Source organism: Camarhynchus parvulus, chromosome 29, assembly GCF_901933205.1.
Source record: "Camarhynchus parvulus chromosome 29, STF_HiC, whole genome shotgun sequence".
NCBI lineage: Eukaryota > Metazoa > Chordata > Aves > Passeriformes > Thraupidae > Camarhynchus > Camarhynchus parvulus.
In genome coordinates, this window is record NC_044599.1 from 420,433 (window position 1) to 441,969 (window position 21,537).

General features: G+C 65.6%; 3 protein-coding genes across 4 annotated transcripts; 1 reads left to right on the forward strand and 2 right to left on the reverse strand.

Moving 5' to 3' along the window:
• Nucleotides 1-4,071: 4,071 nt before the first annotated feature.
• On the reverse strand, nucleotides 4,072-6,665 carry SMUG1 (single-strand-selective monofunctional uracil-DNA glycosylase 1). The gene is given in 5 exon segments (XM_030967251.1): nucleotides 4,072-5,085; nucleotides 5,087-5,392; nucleotides 5,394-5,480; nucleotides 5,865-6,263; nucleotides 6,635-6,665. Coding segments are annotated over 4 exon segments (1,560 nt in total). The 5' UTR covers nucleotides 6,237-6,263; nucleotides 6,635-6,665; the 3' UTR covers nucleotides 4,072-4,290.
• Nucleotides 6,666-7,552: 887 nt separating this feature from the next.
• CBX5 (chromobox 5) lies at nucleotides 7,553-11,071 on the reverse strand. Of its 2 annotated transcripts, none has more exons than XM_030967229.1 (5): nucleotides 10,974-11,071; nucleotides 8,996-9,147; nucleotides 8,493-8,679; nucleotides 8,253-8,350; nucleotides 7,553-7,969 (listed from the first exon to the last, which is right to left on the reverse strand). In XM_030967229.1, the coding sequence occupies exons 2-5, from the start codon at nucleotides 9,130-9,132 to the stop codon at nucleotides 7,819-7,821; spliced, it is 573 nt and encodes a 190-aa protein (XP_030823089.1). In that variant the 5' UTR covers nucleotides 9,133-9,147; nucleotides 10,974-11,071; the 3' UTR covers nucleotides 7,553-7,818. The 2 variants fall into 2 exon arrangements, with proteins under 2 accessions (XP_030823089.1, XP_030823091.1); XM_030967231.1 differs by lacking the exon at nucleotides 10,974-11,071 and adding an exon at nucleotides 10,775-10,869.
• Nucleotides 11,072-11,408: 337 nt separating this feature from the next.
• Nucleotides 11,409-21,045, forward strand: HNRNPA1 (heterogeneous nuclear ribonucleoprotein A1). The gene is given in 11 exon segments (XM_030967217.1): nucleotides 11,409-11,543; nucleotides 12,922-13,038; nucleotides 14,639-14,785; nucleotides 15,321-15,531; nucleotides 16,674-16,766; nucleotides 16,839-16,873; nucleotides 16,876-16,933; nucleotides 17,047-17,097; nucleotides 18,531-18,653; nucleotides 19,259-19,321; nucleotides 20,894-21,045. Coding segments are annotated over 10 exon segments (906 nt in total). The 5' UTR covers nucleotides 11,409-11,528; the 3' UTR covers nucleotides 19,315-19,321; nucleotides 20,894-21,045.
• Nucleotides 21,046-21,537: the final 492 nt, after the last annotated feature.

Below are 21,537 nucleotides of genomic sequence, written 5' to 3' on the forward strand. Positions count from 1 at the left end.
GTTCCGGCGGGAGCGAGCTCGGACCCGGCTCCCGAATATTCGGGAAAACCCCCGGAAGGGACAGAGCCGGGGTTTGGGGTGGGGACAGGAAGGAAAAACGGGAGGGGAGCTCGGGAGACCCCGCAATTCCACAATTCTCCAATTCCACAATTCCCCAAATTCCCCAATTCCGCAATTCCCCAATTCCGCAATTCCACAATTCCCCACCCCGCTCTTTTCCGGGGGTTTCACCCCAAATCCCGCTGCAAGGGTGGGAAAATCCCGATTTTCCCGACATTTAAAACCCCACAGGGCAGCGAATTCCAGCTCCGCTCCGAGGGCGCTCCCCAAATTCCTCCGGCCCTTTTTGGGGTCCCCGGGTGCGGAAGGAGAATTTGGGAGCGAAACCCGCGGGATTTGGGTGCTTAAAAAAAAAACCAAAAAACCAAACCAAAATAAAATAAAATCAAACAAAAATCCGCAGCGGCTCCCGCGGTTCCGCCGTGACCCCGCCGCCGCCTCCCCGCGGGTGTTTTTGTTTGCTGAGCAAACAGAGCCGGGAAAGCCGCGGAAATAAATCCGCGGAAATCCATGGAAATCTCGAGATCCTCGCGGCCCTTTACACCTCCTTGTTTGGGTTAAAACCGGGCTAAATAACAGAAGGGGAAAAAAACACCAACCACCTAAAAATAATAATTAAAAAATATATGATAATAAAAATTAAATAACAACAAAAGAACACATAAATAAATTGTAACCAGCCGAGAGGGCTGGGAGCAGACGGACTCTGCGGGAACAACGCGGGGGTTTTTGTGGGGTGTTTTTTGTTGTTTTTCAGGAGGATTTGGGGCGAACAGAGGCGCCTTGTTCGGCTCACCCCGCGCTCACCCCCATTCATCACCCCCGACACTCGCGGGGCCTCTCGCCCTTTTCATCCGCGGCCCCCGCGGTGCCACCGCCGCTGTCCCCTCCCCGCCGCGGCTCCCGAAACCCCCGAAACCTCCCCAAAACGGCGGAACCTCCCAATTCCCAGCGCTCGTTTCGTGCTCGGAGCCGCTGCTCCCGGCACAGCCCGGCCCGGGGTTCCGAGCGAGGAAAACGAGCACAGAACGAGGAAAAACGAGGCGAGAAAAGCTCATTTCTCCTCCCTCTGCGGTTCTCTCGCCTCTCCCCGAGGAGCGGCCGCGCGGGTGGATGCGGGGCTGCGGTTTTGGGGATTTTATCCGAAATTTTTGGCTCCGGCGGGAGGATTTGCAGCGTCCGAAACCCGCGCGGGTGCGGATCCCGGGAATTCTGGCACGGACCCGCCTGGGCCTGGCACGGCGGGGGTTAAACCAGCCCGGGGGGCATCCCCGGCCCGGGATTTCCCCCCCCCCGACCGGGATTTGCACCCCCAGACCGGGATTTGCACCCCCAGACCCGGATTTGCACCCCCAGACCCGGATTTGCACCCCCGTCCCTCCTCCGGGGCGCTCCGCTGTGCAAATCCCGGGGCCGTGGGAAGGGGCAGAGCCCCGGGAAGGAGTCCGAGGGCTGGAAATCCCATTTTCTTGCATTCTCAGCTCCCTAAATTTCCATTTTCCTGCATTCCCAGTTCCACAAATCCCCAATTCCCGGCGTTTTTCCCAGTTCCCCAAATCTCCATTTCCCCAAATCCCCGTTTTCCTGGGATTCCATTTCCCCAAATCCCCGTTTTCCTGCGTTCCCAGTTTCACACATTTCCCGTTTCCGTGTCCCGCTGGGAAGGTGCCGCAGGCGGGGACACGGGGACAGGAGCACACGGGGACAGGGGGACACAGGGTCGAGGGACAAGGGGACACGGAGACACAGCCAGGACGGGGACAGGGGGACAGGAGGACACGGGGGACAGGGGGACACGGCCAGGACGGGGACAATGGGACAGGAGATCGGGGGGCAGGGGGACACGGGGATACGGCCAGGATGGGGACACAAGGACAGGGGGACACGGCCAGGACGGGGACAATGGGACACGGGGACAGGGGGACACGGGGACAGAGGTCGGGGGGCAGGGGGTACGGCAGGGGGGACACAGGGGACAAGGGGACACGGCCAGGACGGGGACACGCGTGTCCCTGCCGCTCTGGCACCGCCGCGCCCGCAGCGCCCTTGGAGCGCTGTCCAAACCCCAGGAAACCGCCCCAAAACCCGCGGGGGATCCATCCCGGGACCCCCCCGTCCCTTCCCAGCCCATCCCCGAACCGGGGGGCGATTCCCGGTCCCGGTAACCGGGGGTGACCCCCCTGAACCCCCCCGTCCCACCGCCGCCCCCCGTCCCTCCGCCCCCGCGCGGCCCCAGGCGGGGTTTGGGATTTTCGGGGCGTTTCGCGCGGATCTCTCCCGTTTTCGGTCCCTCATTGGCATTCCGGGCCCGGCCTGACCTCTCCTTGCACCCGCAGCCGGGGCGGGGCCGGCGCGGCGGCTGCGCCCGGAGCGCCCGGCGCGCTCTAATTCGGCGATTACTGTCACAGGGCCATTTGTCACCGTGTCACCGCCCCGGGGACACTGCGCGGACGTCAGGGCCCCCCCCGGGCCGGCGCTGCTTTCATCTCTGCGGATCCAATTAAAGATCGCGGGGTTCGCTCGGCAGCGCGCGGGGGAAGGGGACAGCGCGCCGAGGTTCCGGCGCCATAAATCCCCGATTTACCAAATCCCCATTTCCACAGATCCCCATTTCCCTGCGTTTCCAGTTCCTCAAATCCCCATTTTACCAAATCCCCATTTCCCTGCGTTTCCAGTTCCTCAAATCCCCATTTTACCAAATCCCCATTTCCCTGCGTTTCCAGTTCCTCAAATCCCCATTTTACCAAATCCCCATTTCCTGTTGTTTCCAGTTCCTCAAATCCCCATTTTACCAAATCACCATTTCCCTGCGTTTCCAGTTCCACAAATCCCCATTTCCCTGCGATTTTAGCGCCCCAAATCCCAATTTCCCCGCGTTTCCAGTTCCTCGAATCCCCATTTTCCTGCATTCCCCGTCTCATAAATCCCAGTTTTCCCAGCGTTTCCAGTTCCATGCATCCCCACGTTTTCCGTGCTTCCATTTCCTGGTGTTTCCATTTCCATAAATCCCCCATTTCTCCAAATCCCCATTTCCCATTTTTTTTTCTAGTGCCACAAATCCCCATTTTCCTGCATTTCCAGTTCCCCAAACCACCCCAAAAGTCCCCGATTTCCCCAGGACGGACGGACAGACGGACGGACGGCGCCCTTGGAGCAGAGGAGAGCGCTCCCCACCCCCAATTAATCCCCGAATCAATTAAACACCGGCCAGGGCTGCGCTGCCTTCATTAACGCTCCCGGTGTTAATTAGCAACAGGCGGGAGCCGCCCTTCCCCCCCCCACGTTCTCTCATTAATTAATTGCTGTCAGTAATTAATAGATCGGGGTGGGGGAGGGGCGGCGGTGACCCCGCTGTGACCCCGGGTGGGGGCGGAGCCCTCCCAGAAAAAGGGAAGGAGGTTTTGGGGCGAAAACCTGGGAAAATCGGATGTGGGGAAATTGATGGGGTGCCAGAAAATGTGGGATATTGATATGGGAAAATGTGGGATATTGAAATGGGAAAATGTGGGATATTAATACGGGAAAATCTGGGATATTGATATGGGAAAATCTGGGATGCTGATGTGGGAAAAATCTGGATTGTTCTGGGATGCAGACGTAGGAAAATCTGGAATGCCAATGAAAGAAAATCTGGGATGCTCTGGGATGCAGATACGGGTACGGGAAAATCTGAGATACGGGTACAGGAAAATCTGAGATACGGGTACGGGAAAATCTGGAATTCTCGCGGATGCCGATGAAGGAAAAGCTGGGATACGGGTACAGGAAAATCTGGAATTCTCGGGGATGCCGATGGAGGAACGCCCGGCCTCGCCGGGGCAGCTCCGCTCCCTTCCCGAGGCTTTCCCGGCTGGAAAATCTCAGCCGCTCCTCATCCTCCCTTGTCCGGGCTCCCTCTGGAGTCGGCGGAGAGAATCGGCACCAAACCCGGCAATTCCGGGGAAAAAACCCCAAAATGTCAAATCCTAAATGGCCTGACTGCCCCAGATCCAGCCGGGCTGGAAGGAAGGAAGGAAGGAAGGAAGGAAGAGGAAGGAAGGAAAAGAGGAAGAGGAAGGAAGGTTGGTTGGTTGGTTCCCGCCTCCCCCCAATGACTCTTTCCATGTTTTTTTACCAATTCTCGCCTTTATTAATCCCAGAATTGCACAGAAAACGCCGCGAGGCAGCGACCCACGAACCCTCCCCCTCTTTTTCCTAAAGGGAAACTGAGGCAGGGCCCATCCCCCGCCCCTAAAGGAGCCCCAAACCCCCTCCCGAGCGGGGAAACTGAGGCAGGGGCTCACCCTCTGCCCTGTAGTGTTGCCCTAAATCCTGTTCTGAGTGGGGAAACTGAGGCAGGGCCCCATCAATTCCCTTCCCCCCAGTCCCAAACTGGGGCAGGGGCTCCCTAATCCCCTTTTCCCCAGTCCCAGACTGGTCAGACTGGGGCAGGGACCCACTAGCGTCTTTCCCCCCAGTACCCAACTGGTCCAGGGACCCATCAATCCCCTTTTCCCCAGTCCCAAACTGGGGCAGGGACCCCCTAATCCCCTTTTTCCGAGTCCCAAACTGGTTAAACTGGGGCAGGGACCCACCAACCCCCTCCTCCCCAGCTCCGAACTGGTCCAGCTGGGGCAGGGACCCATCAATCCCCTTTTCCCCAGTCCCCAACTGGTCAAACTGGTCCAGGGACCCCCCAGCCCCAAAACGGGTCAGGGAGCCCCCAACCCCGCTCTCCCCAGTCCCAAACTGGTCCAGCGGGTCCAGGGACCCCCCAAGCCCGCTGTCCCCAGTCCCAAACTGGTCAAACTGGGGCAGGCACCCCCCAAGCCCGCATTCCCCGGCCCCCAGCTGGTCCAGGGCCCCCCCAAGCCCGCATTCCCCGGCCCGCAGCCGCTCGGCGCCCGCCTCGTCCCGCACGCCCATGAGCCGCAGCACGCCCAGCTCCCGCAGCCGCCGCCGCGCCTCGCCCTCCCAGCCGCGGTTGGCGCGGGGGTTGCGCGGGGACGGGTGCGGGATCCAGGCCACGGGCACGGCCAGCCCCGCGTCCCGCAGCGCGCGGCGCGCGCAGCTCGGCCACGCGGCCCAGCGCCACCACGAGGCGCACGCGCAGCGCGCGCACGGCGGCGGCGAGCGCGGCCCCGCACGGCGCCAGCAGCCGCTCCCGCTCGGCCGCGCGCAGCTCCGGCGGCGCCACGTTGCGGCCCGAGGCGGCGAGGAAGAGCAGCGGGCAGAGGTTGTGCACGAAGCAGTGGCGGAAGAAGGCGCGCGGGTCCGGGCACAGGCTGCGGACGAGCCCCCAGAAGCGGGCGCCGCTCACCTCGGCCCGCGGGCAGCGCAGCCCCAGCACCGGGGCGCTTGGGGTGCTCCCGCGGCGGCCGCCGCACCGCGCCCGACACCCGCAGCCACTCCCGCACGTGCCACGCCTCGCCGAACGGCACCTGCGGGGCGGGCGGGGCGCGTCAGGCCGGGGGACACGGGGGGGACACGGGGGGGGACACGGGGGGGACAGCCCCGGGCCCCACAGAGTCACCCACGCGCCGCGGGGTCAGTGCTGGGGTGGAGCGGGAGCGCCCCGTGCCTCAGTTTCCCTTCAGTGGGATGGATTGGGACCCCCGCGCGCCTCAGTTTCCCTTCAGTGGGATGGTTTTTGGGGTGCTCACCCCGGTCTGCGCCATGCCGAAGGGCCCGGGGTTCATGCCCAGGAACAGTGTGGATTTGGGTTCAGGGGTTTGGGGTTTTTGGGGTGCTCACCCCGGTCTGCGCCATGCCGAAGGGCCCGGGGTTGATGGATTTGGGGTTTTTGGGGTTTTTGGGGTGCTCACCCCGGTCTGCGCCATGCCGAAGGGCCCGGGGTTCATGCCCAGGAACAGCACGGCTTTGGGGCCGCGCAGGAAGCGGCGCACGAAGCTGCGGTGCGGCTCCCACGCGTACTCGAGCGGCGCGTACACCAGCGCCACGGGCGGGCCCGGCGGCGGCAGCGCCCGGAGCCGCTCGGACAGCGCGCGCTGCAGCGCCAGGAACCGCCCCGCCACGCCTTCGGCCTCGCTGCCATCAGCATCCTCATCCTCAGCATCCTCAGCATCGTCATCGGCAGCGCCGGCTTCCTCAGCCTTCGCTCCATCGTCTTCCTCAGCCCCGGCTCCTTCCTCATCTCCAACCCCGGCTCCTTCCTCCTCCTCCTCCTCCCGCTCCATCCCCCATCGTCTGCGGGGACACTCGGGCTGGCCGCGGGGACAGGGAGGTGACAGAGGGTGACAGAGGGGACAGGGGAGCCCTGCAAGGGACGCGGGACCCCCGGGGGTGACAGAGGGGACACGGGGGACAGCGAAGCCCGGGGGGACAGGGGAGCCACAGGGGGGTGACAGAGGGGACAGGGGACCCCGGAAGGGGACAAGGGACCCCCGGGGGTGACAGAGGTGACCGCAGCCCCCCGGGGGGGCGGGGCAGGCTGGCGGGGTCCCGGTGCCCGACCCTGCCCCCCCCGTGTCTCCCCCTCCCCCAGCCCTGCCCCCCGAGGGTCCCGCACAGCCCCGCTCCCCGTGACGTCACACGGCTCCCCCCGCTGACGTCACGGCCGCCGCCGCGAGCCCACCTTGAGCACGCGCCGCGTCCGCCGCGCGCCGGGCCCCGCCCCCCACCCCGACAGGCCCCGCCCCTTCCCCTTCCCGGCGTGCTCCGCGCGGCTCCGGGGGCGTGGCCCGGTCCTTTGTCTGCGCGCGGAGTTTCCCATCGTGCTTTGCGACGGGAAAACATCCCCAAAATCGCCCCAAAATCCCATCCGGACCCTCCCAAATCCCACCCAGACCTCCCCGAAACGCCCCAAAACCCCTCCAGGGCCCCCAAAATCCCCCTCAGAGCCTCCCCGCGGTCCCGAACGCGCGTGGGGGACTCGGGGGCACTCACAGCGGGGGGCGGGGTCTGCCCAGGCCACGCCCATTCCCACGGTGGGGGGGGCGGAGCACGCGGAGCTGCGGCGGCGCGAGGGCGCCCCCTAGCGGGAACGGGAGGGAGCGTCCCCAGCCCCCCCGGGGTCACCGGAGTGTCCCCAAACCCCCGGGGTCACCGAAGTGTCCCCAACCCCCCCGGTGTCACCGGAGTGTCCCCAAACCCCCCCGGGGTCACTGGAGTGTCCCCAACCTTCCCCGGGGTCACCAGAGTGTCCCCAGCCTCCCCTCCATTGTCACCCAAGCGTCCCCAACAATCTCCCCGGTGTCACCCAGGTGTCCCAAAGCTCCCCCCCCCATGTCCCCAGACAGCCCCCGCCCCATCCCGGCGGTCCCCTTTGTACCCTCCGGGCCCCCCCAGTGCCACCCCCGCTGTCCCCGCGTCCCCTTTGTCCCCGTGCAGCGCCCGCTGTCACCACCAGGGGGCACCGGGGGGACACTCGGGGACACTGGGCCATACTGGGGATACTGGGCTAGGGACACTGGAACAATCTGAGGGCCCTGTGCTGGGGACAGCAGGCCACGTTGGTGACACCGTGCTGCTGCCAGCGGTGTCCCCAGCCCCACAGGTGGCAGCTCTGAAAAGTGACTGTTGTTTATTGGAAGCAAATCCGGGGGGTTGGGGACAACACGGGGGAGGGGACAGAGGGGACATGGGGGACACCCCTGGGGGGGGCGCCCCGGCTAAAAACACCGACTTTAAAAAACACCGAAATCGGGGCCACCCCCCAAACGTGCCCCGGGGGCGGGGACGGGCTGGGGACACCCCTGTCCCCAGGGGGACACGGGAGGGGCCGGGGGACAGTCCGGGCTCTATGTACAGCTGGGGGGCTTAGCTGCGGGGGGGGTCCCGCTCCTTGGGCTCGCTGTCCTCGGGGTACGCGTGCCACGTCAGCCGCTCCTCGTAGAACGCGATGACAATCTGGGGACACTTGAGGTTGGCCTCCTTGGCCAGCACCAGGTCAGCCTCGTCCGTGTCCTTCCTGCGGGGACACAGGGTCAGGATGGGGACACCAACTGGGGACACTGGGACAGGCTGGGGACACTGGGATAAACTGGGACACAAACTGGGGGCACATTGGGGGCAAGGGGATAAATTGGGGACACAAATTGCGGTCACAAATTGGGGACAAAGGGACAAACTGGGTACATAGACATGAACCAGGGGACACAGACAGGAACCGGGGACACGAACAGGAACTGGGGGACAAGGACAGGAACTGGGGGGCTCAGGGGACGCAGGGGACAGCGAGGTGGCGGCCTCACCACTTCATGAGGAACATGAGGTCCCCGCAGGAGTCGGTGGCCCCGATGATCTTCTCGGGCTCCAGCCCCCGCTCGAAGCCGCGGGCGATGTCGTTGCTCTGCGGGTTTGGGGGAAAATAGGGGAGTTTGGGGAAAAGGGGATGGTTTGGGGAAAAATGGGATTGGCCATTCCAGGAGTCCAGGCTCCTGTCCCCATCCTCATGTTCCCATCCCCTCCCCGTGTCCCCGTGTCCCTCTCACCTCCCTCTTCTTCTTGGCCCTGCCGTCCTCCCCGGGCAGTCCCTTGCGCTTGGCGCCCTCGGGGCGCTCGCGGGGCCGCGTCCCCTCGCTGTCCCTCATGTCCCTCATCCTGCGGTCCTTGCGCAGGAACTGCGAGATCAGCTCGGGGCAGTCCAGGTTCTTCTCGGGCTCCCACGTGTTGTGCTCCCTGGGGGACACCCGGGGACACGGTCAGGGGACAGCCAGAGGACACCCAGGGACACCCAGGGGACACGGTCAGGAGAAACCCAGGGATACAGACAGGGGACAGCCAGGGGACATCTGGGGACACCCAGGGGACACTCAGGGGACATCTCTCCACCCGCACGTGTTGTGCTCCCTGTGGGACAGGGTCAGGGGACACCCAGGGCGCTGTGCCCCCTCCCGGGGCTGTCCCCGCTGTCACTCACGGGGTCAGGGGACACTGGGGGACACCAGGGACAGGGTCAGGGGACACCCAGGGCGCTGTCCCCGCTGTCACTCACTCGGAGAAGCCCTTCCACTTGAGCAGGTACTCGGCCTGGCCCCTCACCACGCGCCGGTCCAGAACCTTCTCCACCACATACTCCTCCTCCTCCCCCGAGGACGAGCTGTCGGCTGCCCGCCGGCTCCTCCTGCCCATAGCGCAGCCACCGCTCTGGGGACAGGGACAGGAGTGTCACCATGGGTCACACAATGTCACCCTGGCACTGCCCGCCGGCTCCTCCTGCCCATAGCGCAGCCACCGCTCTGGGGACAGGGACAGGAGCGTCACAGAGTGTCACCATGGGTCACACAATGTCACCCTGGGACATGGCACTGCTCCTCCTGCCCACAGCGCAGCCACCGCTCTGGGGACAGGGACAGGAGTGTCACCGTGGCACAGGGAATGTCACCCAGGGGCTCCTCCTGCCCACAGCGCAGCTCTGGGGACACGGCGTTGTCACCCAGGGGGGACAGGGGACGGCTCGGGGGGGGATTTGGGCTCATCTCAGGACACCCAAAGGGAGATTTGGGGTAATTTTGGGGATCTCAAAAGGGATTTGGGGACACCTTGGGATCCCCAGGAGGGATTTGGGGTCATTTTGGCATCCCAAAAAGGGATTTGGGTCATTTAGAGATCCTCAAGAGGGATTTGGGGTCATTTTGGGATCCCTGAAAGGGATTTGGGGTCAGTTTGGGATCTCCAAAGGGAAATCCCAAGGGGGGAGGCACAGGAGGGGCCGATTCCTAAAAACCAGCGGGGATTTAGGCACAAAGAAACGCGATTTGGGCTAAAAACCCCTTAAAAAAAACCCAAAAAACACAGAGGATTTAAGCAGAGCGAAACGGGATTTGGAATAAATCCCCTAAAACTGAGGGGGGGGGGATCTGGGAGCAGGGAAATGGAATTTGGGCTAAACCCCTTAAAAACGAGGACGATTTAAAACCAGACTTTTTAAGAAAACCCCAACTGGGGATTATTTCCCCTCCCTCCAGGCAGGATTTTAGCGGGTTTCTTTCTCTCAAACGCGGCCCCGCGAGGGACGCGGGGAATTCCTCGCTCCCGGCTGGAATTTCCTGCCGGATTCCCGGCGGGGATTCGGCCGGGAACCGGCAGGTTCCGGCTGGGTTCCTGAGGGCAAAGGGGCCCGTTTGGGTGGGAAAAGGCGAATTTAGGAGAGGAAAACGCGCGGCGGAGCCCCCGGGGCGCCGGTCCCGGATCCCGCGCCCGGGAATCCTGAGGGAACAAAGGGAACGCGCCGCGCTGAGGCCAAAAGCGCCTCTCCAGGGCAAAAAACCGCAGCTCTGAGGGAAAAGCTGCCGGTGTGAGGCAGGAAACCGCCGGTTTGGGGCGGGACGCGGCGGTTTGAGAGCAAACCCCGCAATTTTGGGGTAAAAAGCCGCAGATTTGGGTTCAAAGCGCCGCTGAGGGGCCCGGCGCGCGGGCCAGAGGGTGGGGCTAGAAGCACGCCGCGGTACACGATTGGTCAGAGCAGCAGCGCGCCCGCGCGGTGATTGGCTGAGCGCCCCGCCGCTCGCCACAACCCCGCTGCGCCACTATTGGGCGGTGAAACCGTCACTCCAAGCGCCGCCCCGCCTTCACTGCGCCGCTATTGGTCAGCGCGCCTGTCAATCCAAGCAAAGCCACGCCTCCCGCTTGTAGCGATTAAATGCCGCGCCCGTCACTCCGCGCGTGGCCCTGCCTCCCGCCAGCATCCATTGGCCACCGCGCCTGTCCATCACGGCGGCGGACCCGCCCCCACGCTGCCGCCCATTCATCCGCCGCCCGCCGCTGGCGCTACCTGCGCGGGGAGCGGCTCCGGCGCGGGCCCGTTCGCCGCGGTTTGGCCGCCGCTCCGAGCTGCCGCCGCTCCGCGCTCCAACCGCCAAAACCGCCCGCAGCGCGCAGGCGCCGCCGGCCGCGCTCCGCGCATGCGTCCGCCCGCCTTTTCCCCCCCCCAGAGCCCGCCGCGATTGGCGCATGCGCTGCTCCGGGCGCACCTTGGGGCCGGCGGGCGGGCGGCCCCTTCTGCCGCCGCCGGGAGTCGCCGCCGCCGCCCCGGTCTGCACCCGCCGCGCCGCGCTCGCCGAGCTGCGCTGGGCCCGCCGGCGGCCCGCGCTGAGCGACGGCCGCGCCCGCCAATGGGGGCCGTACCCCCGCGCGCCCAGCCAATGAGCGCCTCGCTGGGGGCGGGCCCTCCGCCTCTCCAACCAATCAGCGGCGCGCCGGGGAGTCTCCGGGCCGGAGCGGGAAAAGCCGCGCGGGGCGTGGCGACAGCAATTCCCCCCAATCACCGCGGCGCAGGGGCGGGACATTTCTCGGATCAGCCAATCAGTGGCGGCAGCGGGGGCGGAGCTCGTTCAGCCACCCAATGAGGCGGCGGCGCCGCGAGGCGTCAGCCAATGGGAGGCGGCGCGGGGGCCGTGAGGGCGGCGGGGGCGGCGGGGTGAGGCGGCGGCGCTCGCGTCGCTCGGCCCCTTTCCGTGTCGGCCCTCGCAGAGGGAGCATCGCGCGCTGCCGCCACCGCCCGGCCCGCCCCGCCCCGCGCCGCCGCCATGGCCAAGGCCGAGGTCAGCGCCCGCACCGCGGTCCCGCTCGCCCATCCGCGCGCGGTGGTTTTTTATCAATCCCGTCCGCCCGTCCACCCCCCCCCAACCCCGTCAGCGCGCCGCCCCCGCCGCCGCCGCCGCCTGGCGGGCCGCGGGAGCTCAGTGCGCCTGCGCGCCGCGCGCCCCCCCCTCCCCTCACCCGCGCAGGCGCCATTGGGGGGTCACACACAGGGCTCCCCCTCCCCTCCCCTCCCTCATGATCCATTTTGGGGGGGGGGTCCCACAGAGCCCCCCATCCCCTCCCCCTCAGGCTCTATTCTGGGGGGGTCCCACAGAGCCCCCCCTTCCCCCGTTTCAGGCGCATGCGCGACCCCCCCCTCACCCACCGCCCCCCCCCCGCGCGCGCTCCCGCGGCCACGTGCGCGTCCTTTGTGTCACCCGGGGTGGGGGAAGGGGGGGGGGACACACGGGGGTCTTGGAAATAACGGGGGGGAGAGGGGGGGTTTGGGGGTGGGAAAATTTGGGGTGTGGGGGGTTTAAAGTTAAAGCTGGGGGGGGGGGGGAGGTCAGATTTAGGGTTGGGGGGTCAAAGGTCGGGGATGGAGGGGCTCAAATCAGGGGCTGGGGGCGCTGAGGGGAGTGGGAGGCCCCCAAAATGGCGGTTGGGGAGAGATTTGGGGGCGTGGGATGTGGAAAATTTGGGTTGATGGGGGGGTTAAAATGTGGGGTATGGGGACTTGGGGTTTTTGTGGGGTCAGGGGGTTCAAATTTGGGGTTGGGGGGCTCAAAATGAGGGGATGGAGGGGTTGGGGGGACTGCTAAGCCCCAAAATGGGGGCTGGGGGAGAGATCTGGGGGTTTGGCAGGCGGAGAAGTTTGGGCTGGGGGGTGCTGGGGGCCTGCTGGTCCTCCCAGGTGGGAACTGGGGGTGCTCAGGGTTCAGGTGACCCCAAAATTTGGGATGGGGCAGCTCGGGGGGGGCCCTTTGGGGCCAGGGATGGGGTCCAGGGGGGGTCGGGGGGTTTGTTGGGGGTGGGTTCGGGATGTCAGGAGCTGGGGGGTGGGCGGGGTCCCAGGAGGGATTTTTTGGGTCCCAGGAGGGATTTTGGGGTGGGAGGGGGTCCCAGGAGGGATTTTTTGGGTCCCAGGAGGGATTTTGGGGTGTCAGATCCCCCAGAGCTGGGTGAGGGGGTTCTGGGAGGGGATTCTGGGGTTCCCCATCCCCTTTACCTGATTCAGGGGGTTTTGGGCTTCCCCTGATCCCCTCCCTGCCCCTTTCAGGGTTTTTGGGGGTTTTGGGGTCCTCCTAACGCCAAGAGCTGTGTGAGGAGGTTTTTGGGGTTGCCCTGAGCCCTCGGAGGGGTTTTTGGGGTTCCCCAGCGCTGCGTGTGTCCCCGCAGTCCCCGAAGGAGCCGGAGCAGCTCCGCAAGCTCTTCATCGGGGGCCTGAGCTTCGAGACCACGGACGAGAGCCTGCGCAGCCACTTCGAGCAGTGGGGCACGCTCACCGACTGCGTGGTGAGGGGGAGCCCCAAAACGGGGCTGGGGTCACCGAAACGGGGCTGGGATCCCCAAAACGGGGCTGGGGTCACCGAAACGGGGCTGGGGTCCCCAAAACGGGGGTTGGGGTCAAGTCCCCAAAACGGGGCTGGGGTCACGCGGCTGGGCCTCGGCCGGCCTCCGCTGGTGGTGGGGAGAAGGGCTGGGGTCACCGAAACGGGGGGGGTCACAAAATGTGGGCACCAAATGGGGTGGGTCTGCAAGGGGGGTACTGGGGGCTGGGCCCCAAAATGGGGCGGGGTCACCAAACGGGGGGGGGGCTGGGGTAAAATGGGGTGGGTCACTGAAGGGCGGTACTGATGGTGGGTCACCAAAATGGGGCTGGGGTCACTGAAACGGGGCTGGGGTCACTGCAACGGGGCTGGGGTCACCAAAATGGGGCTGGGGTCACCAAAAATGGGGCTGGGGTCTGGGTATGCACGTGCCATTCACCGAAAGGGGCTGGGGTCGTGGGTCACGAATGGGGCTGGGTCACCGAAACGGGGCTGGGGTCACCAAAATGGGGCTGGGGTCACCGAAAGGGGCTGGGGTCACTGAAAATGGGGCTGGGGTCACTGAACGGGGTGGGACGGGGGAGTGGACCTCGACGTGGGCGGGGGCAAAGGGGCTGGGATCCCCAAAATGGGGCTGGGGTACCTGAAATGGTCCTAGGACCCCCAAAACGGCCCTGGGGTCCCTGAAACCAGCCCTGGCACCCCAAAAATGGTCCTGGGGTCCCAAAAGCAGCCCTGGGATTGCTAAAACCGGCCCTGGGATCCCCCGAAACCATCCCTGGGACCCCCGAAACCATCCCAGGGACCCCAAAACCATCCCTGGGATCCCCTGGGTGCGCGTGGGACCGCTGCGCGTGTCACCTGTGCGTGTCACCTGTGCGTGTCACCTGCGCGTGTCACCTGCGTGTCCCTTTGTGTGTGACCTGTGTGTGACCTGTGCGTGACCCTTCACCTGCGCGTGTCACTTGCGTGTCCCTTTGTGTGTCACCTGTGCGTGTCACCTGTGCGTGTCACCTGCGCGTGTCACCTGCGCGTGTCACCTGCGTGTCCCTTTGTGTGTGACCTGTGCGTGACCTGTGCGTGACCCTTCACCTGTGTGTGTCCCCTCACCTGTGTCCCCTCCCTGCGCGTGTGCCTTCCCGTGTCCCCACGCTGTCCCCAGGCGATGCGGGACCCCAACACGAAGCGCTCACAGGGCTTTGGGTTCATCACATCCCTGTGTCTGTCCCCGTGTCCCTGTGTCTGTCCCTGTGTCTGTCCCTGTGTCTGTCCCCATGTCCCTGTGTCTGTCCTCGTGTCCCTGTGTCTGTCCCTGTGTCTGTCCCTGTATCTGTCCCTGTGTCTGTCCCTGTGTCTGTCCCTGTATCTGTCCCTGTGTCTGTCCCTGTGTCTGTCCCCATGTCCCTGTGTCTGTCCCTGTGTCTGTCCCCGCATCCCTGTGTCTGTCCCCGTGTCCGTCCCCGTGTCCCTGTGTCTGTCTGTGTCTGTCCCTGTGTCTGTCCCCGTGTCCCTGTGTCCGTCCCCGTGTCCCTGTCCTGTCCCTGAGGTGTCCCCGCTGTCCCCAGGTGATGCGGGACCCCAACACGAAGCGCTCGCGGGGCTTTGGCTTCGTCACCTACTCCTCGGTGGAGGAGGTCGATGCTGCCATGAACGCGCGGCCGCACAAGGTGGACGGCAGGGTGGTGGAGCCCAAACGGGCCGTGTCCAGAGAGGTGAGGGACACTGGGGACACTGAGGGGACAATGGGGACACTGAGGGGACATTGGGGACACAGCAGGGTGGTGGAGCCCAAACGGGCCGTGTCCAGAGAGGTGAGAGGACATTGGGGACACTGAGGGGACATTGGGGACACTGAGGGGACATTGGGGACATTGGGAGACACATGGCAGGGTGGTGGAGCCCAAACGGGCCGTGTCCAGAGAGGTGAGGGACACTGGGGACATTGGGGACACTGAGGGGACACTGGGGACAGGGGTGGTGGTGGCTGTGCTGGGTGCTCCTGGCAGTGACACTGGGGACAGGGATGGTGGCAGTGGCTGTGCTTGCTGCCTGACGGTGGCCCTGGGGCTAGGGATGGGGACATTATCCACGCGTGCTGCTCTGGGCGGTGGCCTTGGGGACAGCGATGGTGACGGTGGTTGTACCTGCTGGGTGGCGGCCCTGGGGACAGGGACAGTGTCCAGGCCCTGGGGCAGTGCCAGGCGCGGTGCCCGTGTCCCCCGTGCCACCGTGTCCCCGTGTCCCCAGGACTCGCAGCGGCCCGGGGCGCACCTGACGGTGAAGAAGATCTTCGTGGGCGGCATCAAGGAGGACACGGAGGAGCATCACCTGCGCGATTACTTCGGGCAGTACGGCAAGATCGAGGTCATCGAGATCATGACCGACCGCGGCAGCGGCAAGAAGCGCGGCTTTGCCTTCGTCACCTTCGACGACCACGACTCCGTGGACAAAATCGTCAGTGAGTGACACCGGGGACACCTGGGGGGCGTGGCAGCCCGGCTGGGGACAGCGTGGGGACACAGCCTGGTGGGGGACAGCCTGGTGGGGGACAGCCTGGGGACACTGGGGGTGACAGCCTGGGGACATCTGAGGGGACACAGCCTGGTGGGGGACAGCCTGGGGACACTGGGGAGAGGGGACAGCCTGGCTGGGGACAGCCTGGGGACACTGGGGACACCTTGGGGGACAGCCTGGGGACACTGGGGAGAGGGGACAGCCTGGTGGGGGACAGCCTGGGGACACTGGGGCAGGTGCCAGCCTGGTGGGGGACAGCCTGGGGACACTGGGGGGGTGACAGCCTGGGGACACTGGGGCAGGTGCCAGCCTGGTGGGGGACAGCCTGGGGACACTGGGGGGTGACAGCCTGGGGACACTGGGGAGAGGGGACAGCCTGGCTGGGGACAGCCTGGGGACATCTGAGGGGACACAGCCTGGTGGGGGACAGCCTGGGGACACTGGGGCAGGTGCCAGCCTGGTTGGGGACAGGCTAGGGACACTGGGGCAGGTGCCAGCCTGGTGGGGGACAGCCTGGGGACACTGGGGGGTGACAGCCTGGCTGGGGACAGCCTGGGGACATCTGAGGGGACACAGCCTGGTGGGGGACAGCCTGGGGACACTGGGGCAGGTGCCAGCCTGGCTGGGGACAGGCCAGTGACACGAGGGGGGTGACAGCCTGGCTGGGGACAGGCTAGGGACAGTGTGGGGAGGGGACAGCCTGGCTGGGGACAGTGTGGGGACATCTGAGGGGACACAGCCTGGCTGGGGACAGGCCAGTGACACTGGGGCGGGTGCCAGCCTGGCTGGGGACAGCCTGGGGACACTGGGGCACCGGGGCCAGCCTGGGGACACTGGGGAGGGGACAGCCTGGCTGGGGGGACACTGGGGCAGTGCTACAGGGACAGTGTGGGGAGGTGACAGCCTGGCTGGGGACAGGCTAGGGACATCTGAGGGGACACAGCCTGGCTGGGGACAGGCCAGTGACACTGGGGCGGGTGCCAGCCTGGCTGGGGACAGCCTGGGGACACTGGGGACACCTCGGGGGACAGCCTGGGGACACTGGGGCGGGTGCCAGCCCGCGCCGACCCCGCGCTGTCCCCGCAGTCCAGAAGTACCACACGGTGAACGGGCACAACTGCGAGGTGCGCAAGGCGCTGTCCAAGCAGGAGATGGCCAGCGCCTCGGCCGGCCAGCGAGGTGAGCGCCGTGCCCCCCCCGTGCCCCCCGTTCCCCCCGTGCCCCCCGTGCCTAAGGCTGTGCCCCCCCCAGGCCGCAGCGGCTCCGGGAACTTCGGCGGCGGTCGGCGCGGGGCGGCTTCGGCGGCGGTGACAACTTCAACCGCGGCGGCAACTTCGGCGGCCGTGGTGAGTGACGGCAGGGGACAGGGGACAGGGGACAGGGGACAGGGCAGGGGGCACGGGGACCCCGCCGGGCTCCCCCCGGGCTCCGGGGCCCCAGCCCGGTTTGTTCTTTCCAGGTGCCTTTGGCGGCGGCCGCGGCGACGGATTTAATGGATTTGGTGCTGACGGTAAGGCCAGGCCGGGCCTGAGTGCTGTGCTAGGCCAGGTCTGAGCCTCGGGGCAGCGCCAGGCTGGGCCTGAGCCCCGGGGCAATGTCAGGCTGGCCTGAGTGCTGTGCCAGGCTGGGCCCGAGCCCCGGGGCAGCGCCAGGCTGGGCCCGAGCCCTGGGGGCAGCGCCAGGCTGGGCCCGAGCCCTGGGGGCAGTGCCAGGACACCCAGCCCTGGGGCAGCTCCAGGACACCCAGCCCTGGGGGCAGTGCCAGGACACCCAGCCCTGGGGCAGCTCCAGCCCTGGGGGCAGCTCCAGGACACCCAGCCCCAGGGCAGCCCCAGCCCCAGGGCAGCGCCAGCCCGGGGCCAGCCCCAGCCCCAGGAGCCCAGCGCGGGGCGCCGCCCCGGGGCAGGCCAGGACGCCCGGCCGCCAGGACGCCGGCCCCAGCAGCCCGCAGCCCGTGCCCAGCAGAACCGGCCCCTGCGCCCCTGCCGTGCCCCCTGCCCTCAATTCCGTTTTCCCGTTTCCCCGCGAGGTTACGGCGGGCGGCGGCCCCGGTACTGGGGGCAGCCGCGGCTACGCGGCAGCGGCTCCTACGCAGCTACAACAACAACGGGCGGCGGGCGTTCGGCGGCGGCAGCGGCGGCGGCGCGCGGGCACGGGCCGCAGCTGGCGCGCAACGGGCTGGGCGAGGCGGGCACAGGTGGGGCTGGGGACACCCCGGGGGACACCGGGGACACCCAATGGGGATAATGGGGACACTGGGGACACCCACCTGGGGACACCCACTGGGGACACCCACTGGGGACACTGGGGACACCCCCGGGGGACACCCCCGGGGGACACCGGGGACACCCACTGGGGATAATGGGGACACCGGGGACACCCAATGGGGATAATGGGGACACCGGGGACACCGACCGGGGGACACTGGGGACACCCAATGGGGACACCCACCTGACATCCTAACCCCGGCAGCCGGGGTTAGGGAGAGGGATCGCTGAGGGCTTGGGAGGTCAGGGAAGGGATCGTGGGGGTTTGGGAGCTCAGGGAACCCATCCTGGAGATCACCAGGGGGTTTGGGAGCTCAGGGAACCCATCCTGGAGCTCAGGGGGGTTTGGGATCTCAGGGAACCCATCCTGGAGATCACAGAGGGTTTTAGATCGCAAGGAACTCATCCTGGAGCTCAGGGGGGTTTGGGACCTCATGGAACCCGTCCTGAAGATCACCGGGGCTTTGGGATTTTGGGGAGCCCATCCTGAAGATCACCGGGGCTTTGGGATTTTGGGGAGCCCATCCCCGAGCTCACGCAGGCTTTGGGCTCCCAGTTAAACCCTCCCAGAGCTCCCGGAGTGTCGGGGATCCCAATTCCCCCATCCCAAACCCCCCAATCCCGGGGCACCCCTGGGTGCTCGGTGTCCCCCCCTGACCCCTCTGTGCCCCCCCAGGCAGCAATTTCGGGGGCGGGGGCAGCTACAACGACTTCGGCAGCTACAACAACCAGGCCTCAAGCTTTGGGCCCATGAAGGGCGGCAGCTTCGGGGGGCGCAGCTCGGGGCCCTACGGCGGCGGTGAGTGCACCTGGGGACCCCAAAATATCCTGAAATCCCAGATGGGGAACCCCAAAATATCCTAAATGTACTGGGGCAGCTTCGGGGGGCGCAGCTCGGGGCCCTACGGCGGCGGTGAGTGCACCTGGGGACCCCAAAATCCACCTGGGGAACCCCAAAATCCACCTGGGGAACCCCAAAATATCCTGAAATCCCACCTGGGGAACCCCAAAATATCCTAAATGTACTGGGGCAGCTCCGGGGGGCGCAGCTCGGGGCCCTACGGTGGCGGTGAATCCCCAAAAATCACCTGGGGAACCCCAAAAAGCACCTGGGGAACTTCAAAAATCACCTGGAGAACCCCAAAAATCACCTGGGGAACCTCAAAAATCACCTGAGGGACCCCAAAAACCACCTGAGGGACCCCAAAAATCACCTGGGGGAGCTTAAAATGTATTGGGGCGGCCTTAAAATACCGTGGGGAGGCCTCGAAATGTGCTGGGGAGACCCCCAAGAAAATTTTGGGGGATTCCAAAATGTGCTTGGCGGGGGGTGCTGTGTCACTGGGGGGGTCCCCAAATGTGTCCCCCAATTTTGGGTGTCCCTAAATCCCCCCGGCCCCACAGGCGGCTACGGCAGCTCCAGCGGCGGCGGCAGCTACGGAGGAGGGAGAAGGTTTTAACGGCCAGGTGAGGGGGAAAATGGGGGGAAAAACAGGGAAAAAGGGTGGGGAAAAAACAGGGAAAATGGGGGGAAAAACAGGGGAAAAGGGTGGGGGAAAAAACAGGGAAAATGGGGGGAAAAACAGGGGAAAAGGGTGGGGAAAAAACGGGGAAAATGGGGGGAAAAACAGGGAAAAATGGGGGGAAAAACAGGGAAAATGGGAAAAACAGGGAAAATGGGGGGAAAAACGGGGAAAATGGGGAGAAAAACGGGAAAAGGGTGGGGAAAGATTGGGGGGAAAATAGGGAAAAGCTGGGAAGGGAATTGAGAGAACAAATAATGAAATGGTTTCGGGTGAAGGTGAAGGAAAAGAAAAAGTTGGGAGGAAGGTTTAGGGAGAAAAGTGGGAAAATATAAAGGGGAAAAAAAAGGTGCGGGAAAGAGAAAGGAAAAGTAGGAAAAAGGATGGAAATGGGGAAAGGGTGGGAAGGGGTGGAGGCGGGAATGGCAGCGGGGACTGGGCAGGGATGGGGCAGAATTGGGACTGGGATTGGGGCAGGGTCAGGGCTGGGATTGGGGCTGGGATTGGGGTGGGGATTGAGGCAGGGTCAGGGCTGGGATTGGAACTGGGATCGGGGCAGGATCGGGGCAGGATCAGGGCTGGGATTGGGGCAGGATCAGAGCAGGGTCAGGACAGGATCAGGGCAGGATCGGGGCAGGACTGGGACTGGGATCGAGACTGGGACTGGGGCAGGATTGCAGTGGGGATTGGGGCAGGATCAGGGCTGGGATCGGGGCAGGATTGTGGTGGGGATTGGGACTGGGATTGGGACTGGGATTGGGGCAGAATTGGGGCTGGGATCAGGGCAGGGTCGGGGCAGGATCGGGACTGGGATCGGGGCAGGATCAGGGCAGGATCGGGGCTGGGATCGGGACTGGGATTGGGGCAGGGTCAGGGCAGAGTCGGGGCAGGATCGGGGCTGGGATCGGGACTGGGATCGGGGCTCTGCCCCTCCCGGAGCCCCCAGCACCGGAGCTGTTCCCGACCCCAACCCATATCCTGGTCCTGAGCCTGCCCCAGTCCCGATCCCGATCCCAGCCCTGTCCCAACCCTGACCCTGATCCTGCCCCAGTCCCAGTCCCAGCCCTGATCCTGTCCTGGTCCTGATCCCAATCCCAACCCTGATCCTGACCCTGCCCCAATCCCAATCCCAACCCTGATCCTGATCCCGACCCCAATCCCAGTCCCGACCCTGACGCTGCCCCAATCCCGATCCCAGCCCTGATCCTGTCCTGGTCCTGATCCCGATCCCAACCCTGATCCTGATCCTGACCCTGCCCCAATCCCAATCCCAACCCTGATCATGATCCCATTCCCAGCCCTGCCCCTGCCCCTGCCCCATTCCCAGCCCCGATCCTGATCCCGATCCCCAGTTCTCCTCTCGCTGCTGCCCCTGCCCCAATCCCATTCCCAGCCCTGATCCCGATCCCGATCCCCAGTTCTCCTCTCGCTGCTGCCCCTGCCCCATTCCCAGCCCCGATCCCGACCCCCAGTTCTCCTCTCGCTGCTGACCCTGCCGTGTCCGTCTGTCCCGCAGGAGCCGGAGCCGGGCGGGAGCTGGGGCGGCCCCTGGAGCCAGCGCGGGGCCGGGCCGAGCCCCCGGGACCCCCGGGACCCCCGGGCTGGCCGTGCCCGGGTCCCCCCGCAGTTCCCCGCTGTGTCCTGTACCCCCCCCCTCAATAAATGTCTCTTGGGTTTTTTTTTTTAATTACTTTTCATTATTAGCGTTCGTTTCAGCGGCGGGGCGGCCGCTCTCACCCCCATTGGCCGCTGCAGCTGTCAGTCACGGCCTGGCTCCGCCCCCCTCGCCTCCACTCTGTTGTCACCTTGGGTGTCCCCAGGGTGTCCCTGGATGTCCCTGGGTGTCCCTGGGTGTCCCCAGAGGGTCCCTGGGTGTCCCCAGGTGTCCCCAGAGGGTCCCTGGGTGTCCCCAGGTGTCTCCAGGGTGTCCCCAGGTGTCCCCAGGTGTCCCCAGGGTGTCCCCAGGTGTCCCCACCCGTGTCCTCCATGTCCCCAATGTCCCAGTTGTCCCCAATTGTCCCCAGTGTCCCCTCCATGTCCCCAGTTGTCCCCAATGTCCCAAATCGCCCCCAATTGTCCCCAATGTCCCCCCATGACCCCGAGTGACCAAAGGTCAGGCGAGGCCCCTCCTACAGAGGGCGTGGCCACGGAGGGGCGTGG

Coding starts and splice junctions, on each gene's coding strand:
- CBX5 (XM_030967229.1), bottom strand. CDS start 9,132: ATGGGCAGGAGGAGCCGGCGGGCAGCCGACAGCTCGTCCTCGGGGGAG. Junction 8,680..8,995: donor AAGTGGAAGGGCTTCTCCGA/GTGAGTGACAGC, acceptor GGTGTCCCCCAG/GGAGCACAACACGTGGGAGC. Junction 8,351..8,492: donor GGGCCAAGAAGAAGAGGGAG/GTGAGAGGGACA, acceptor CCAAACCCGCAG/AGCAACGACATCGCCCGCGG.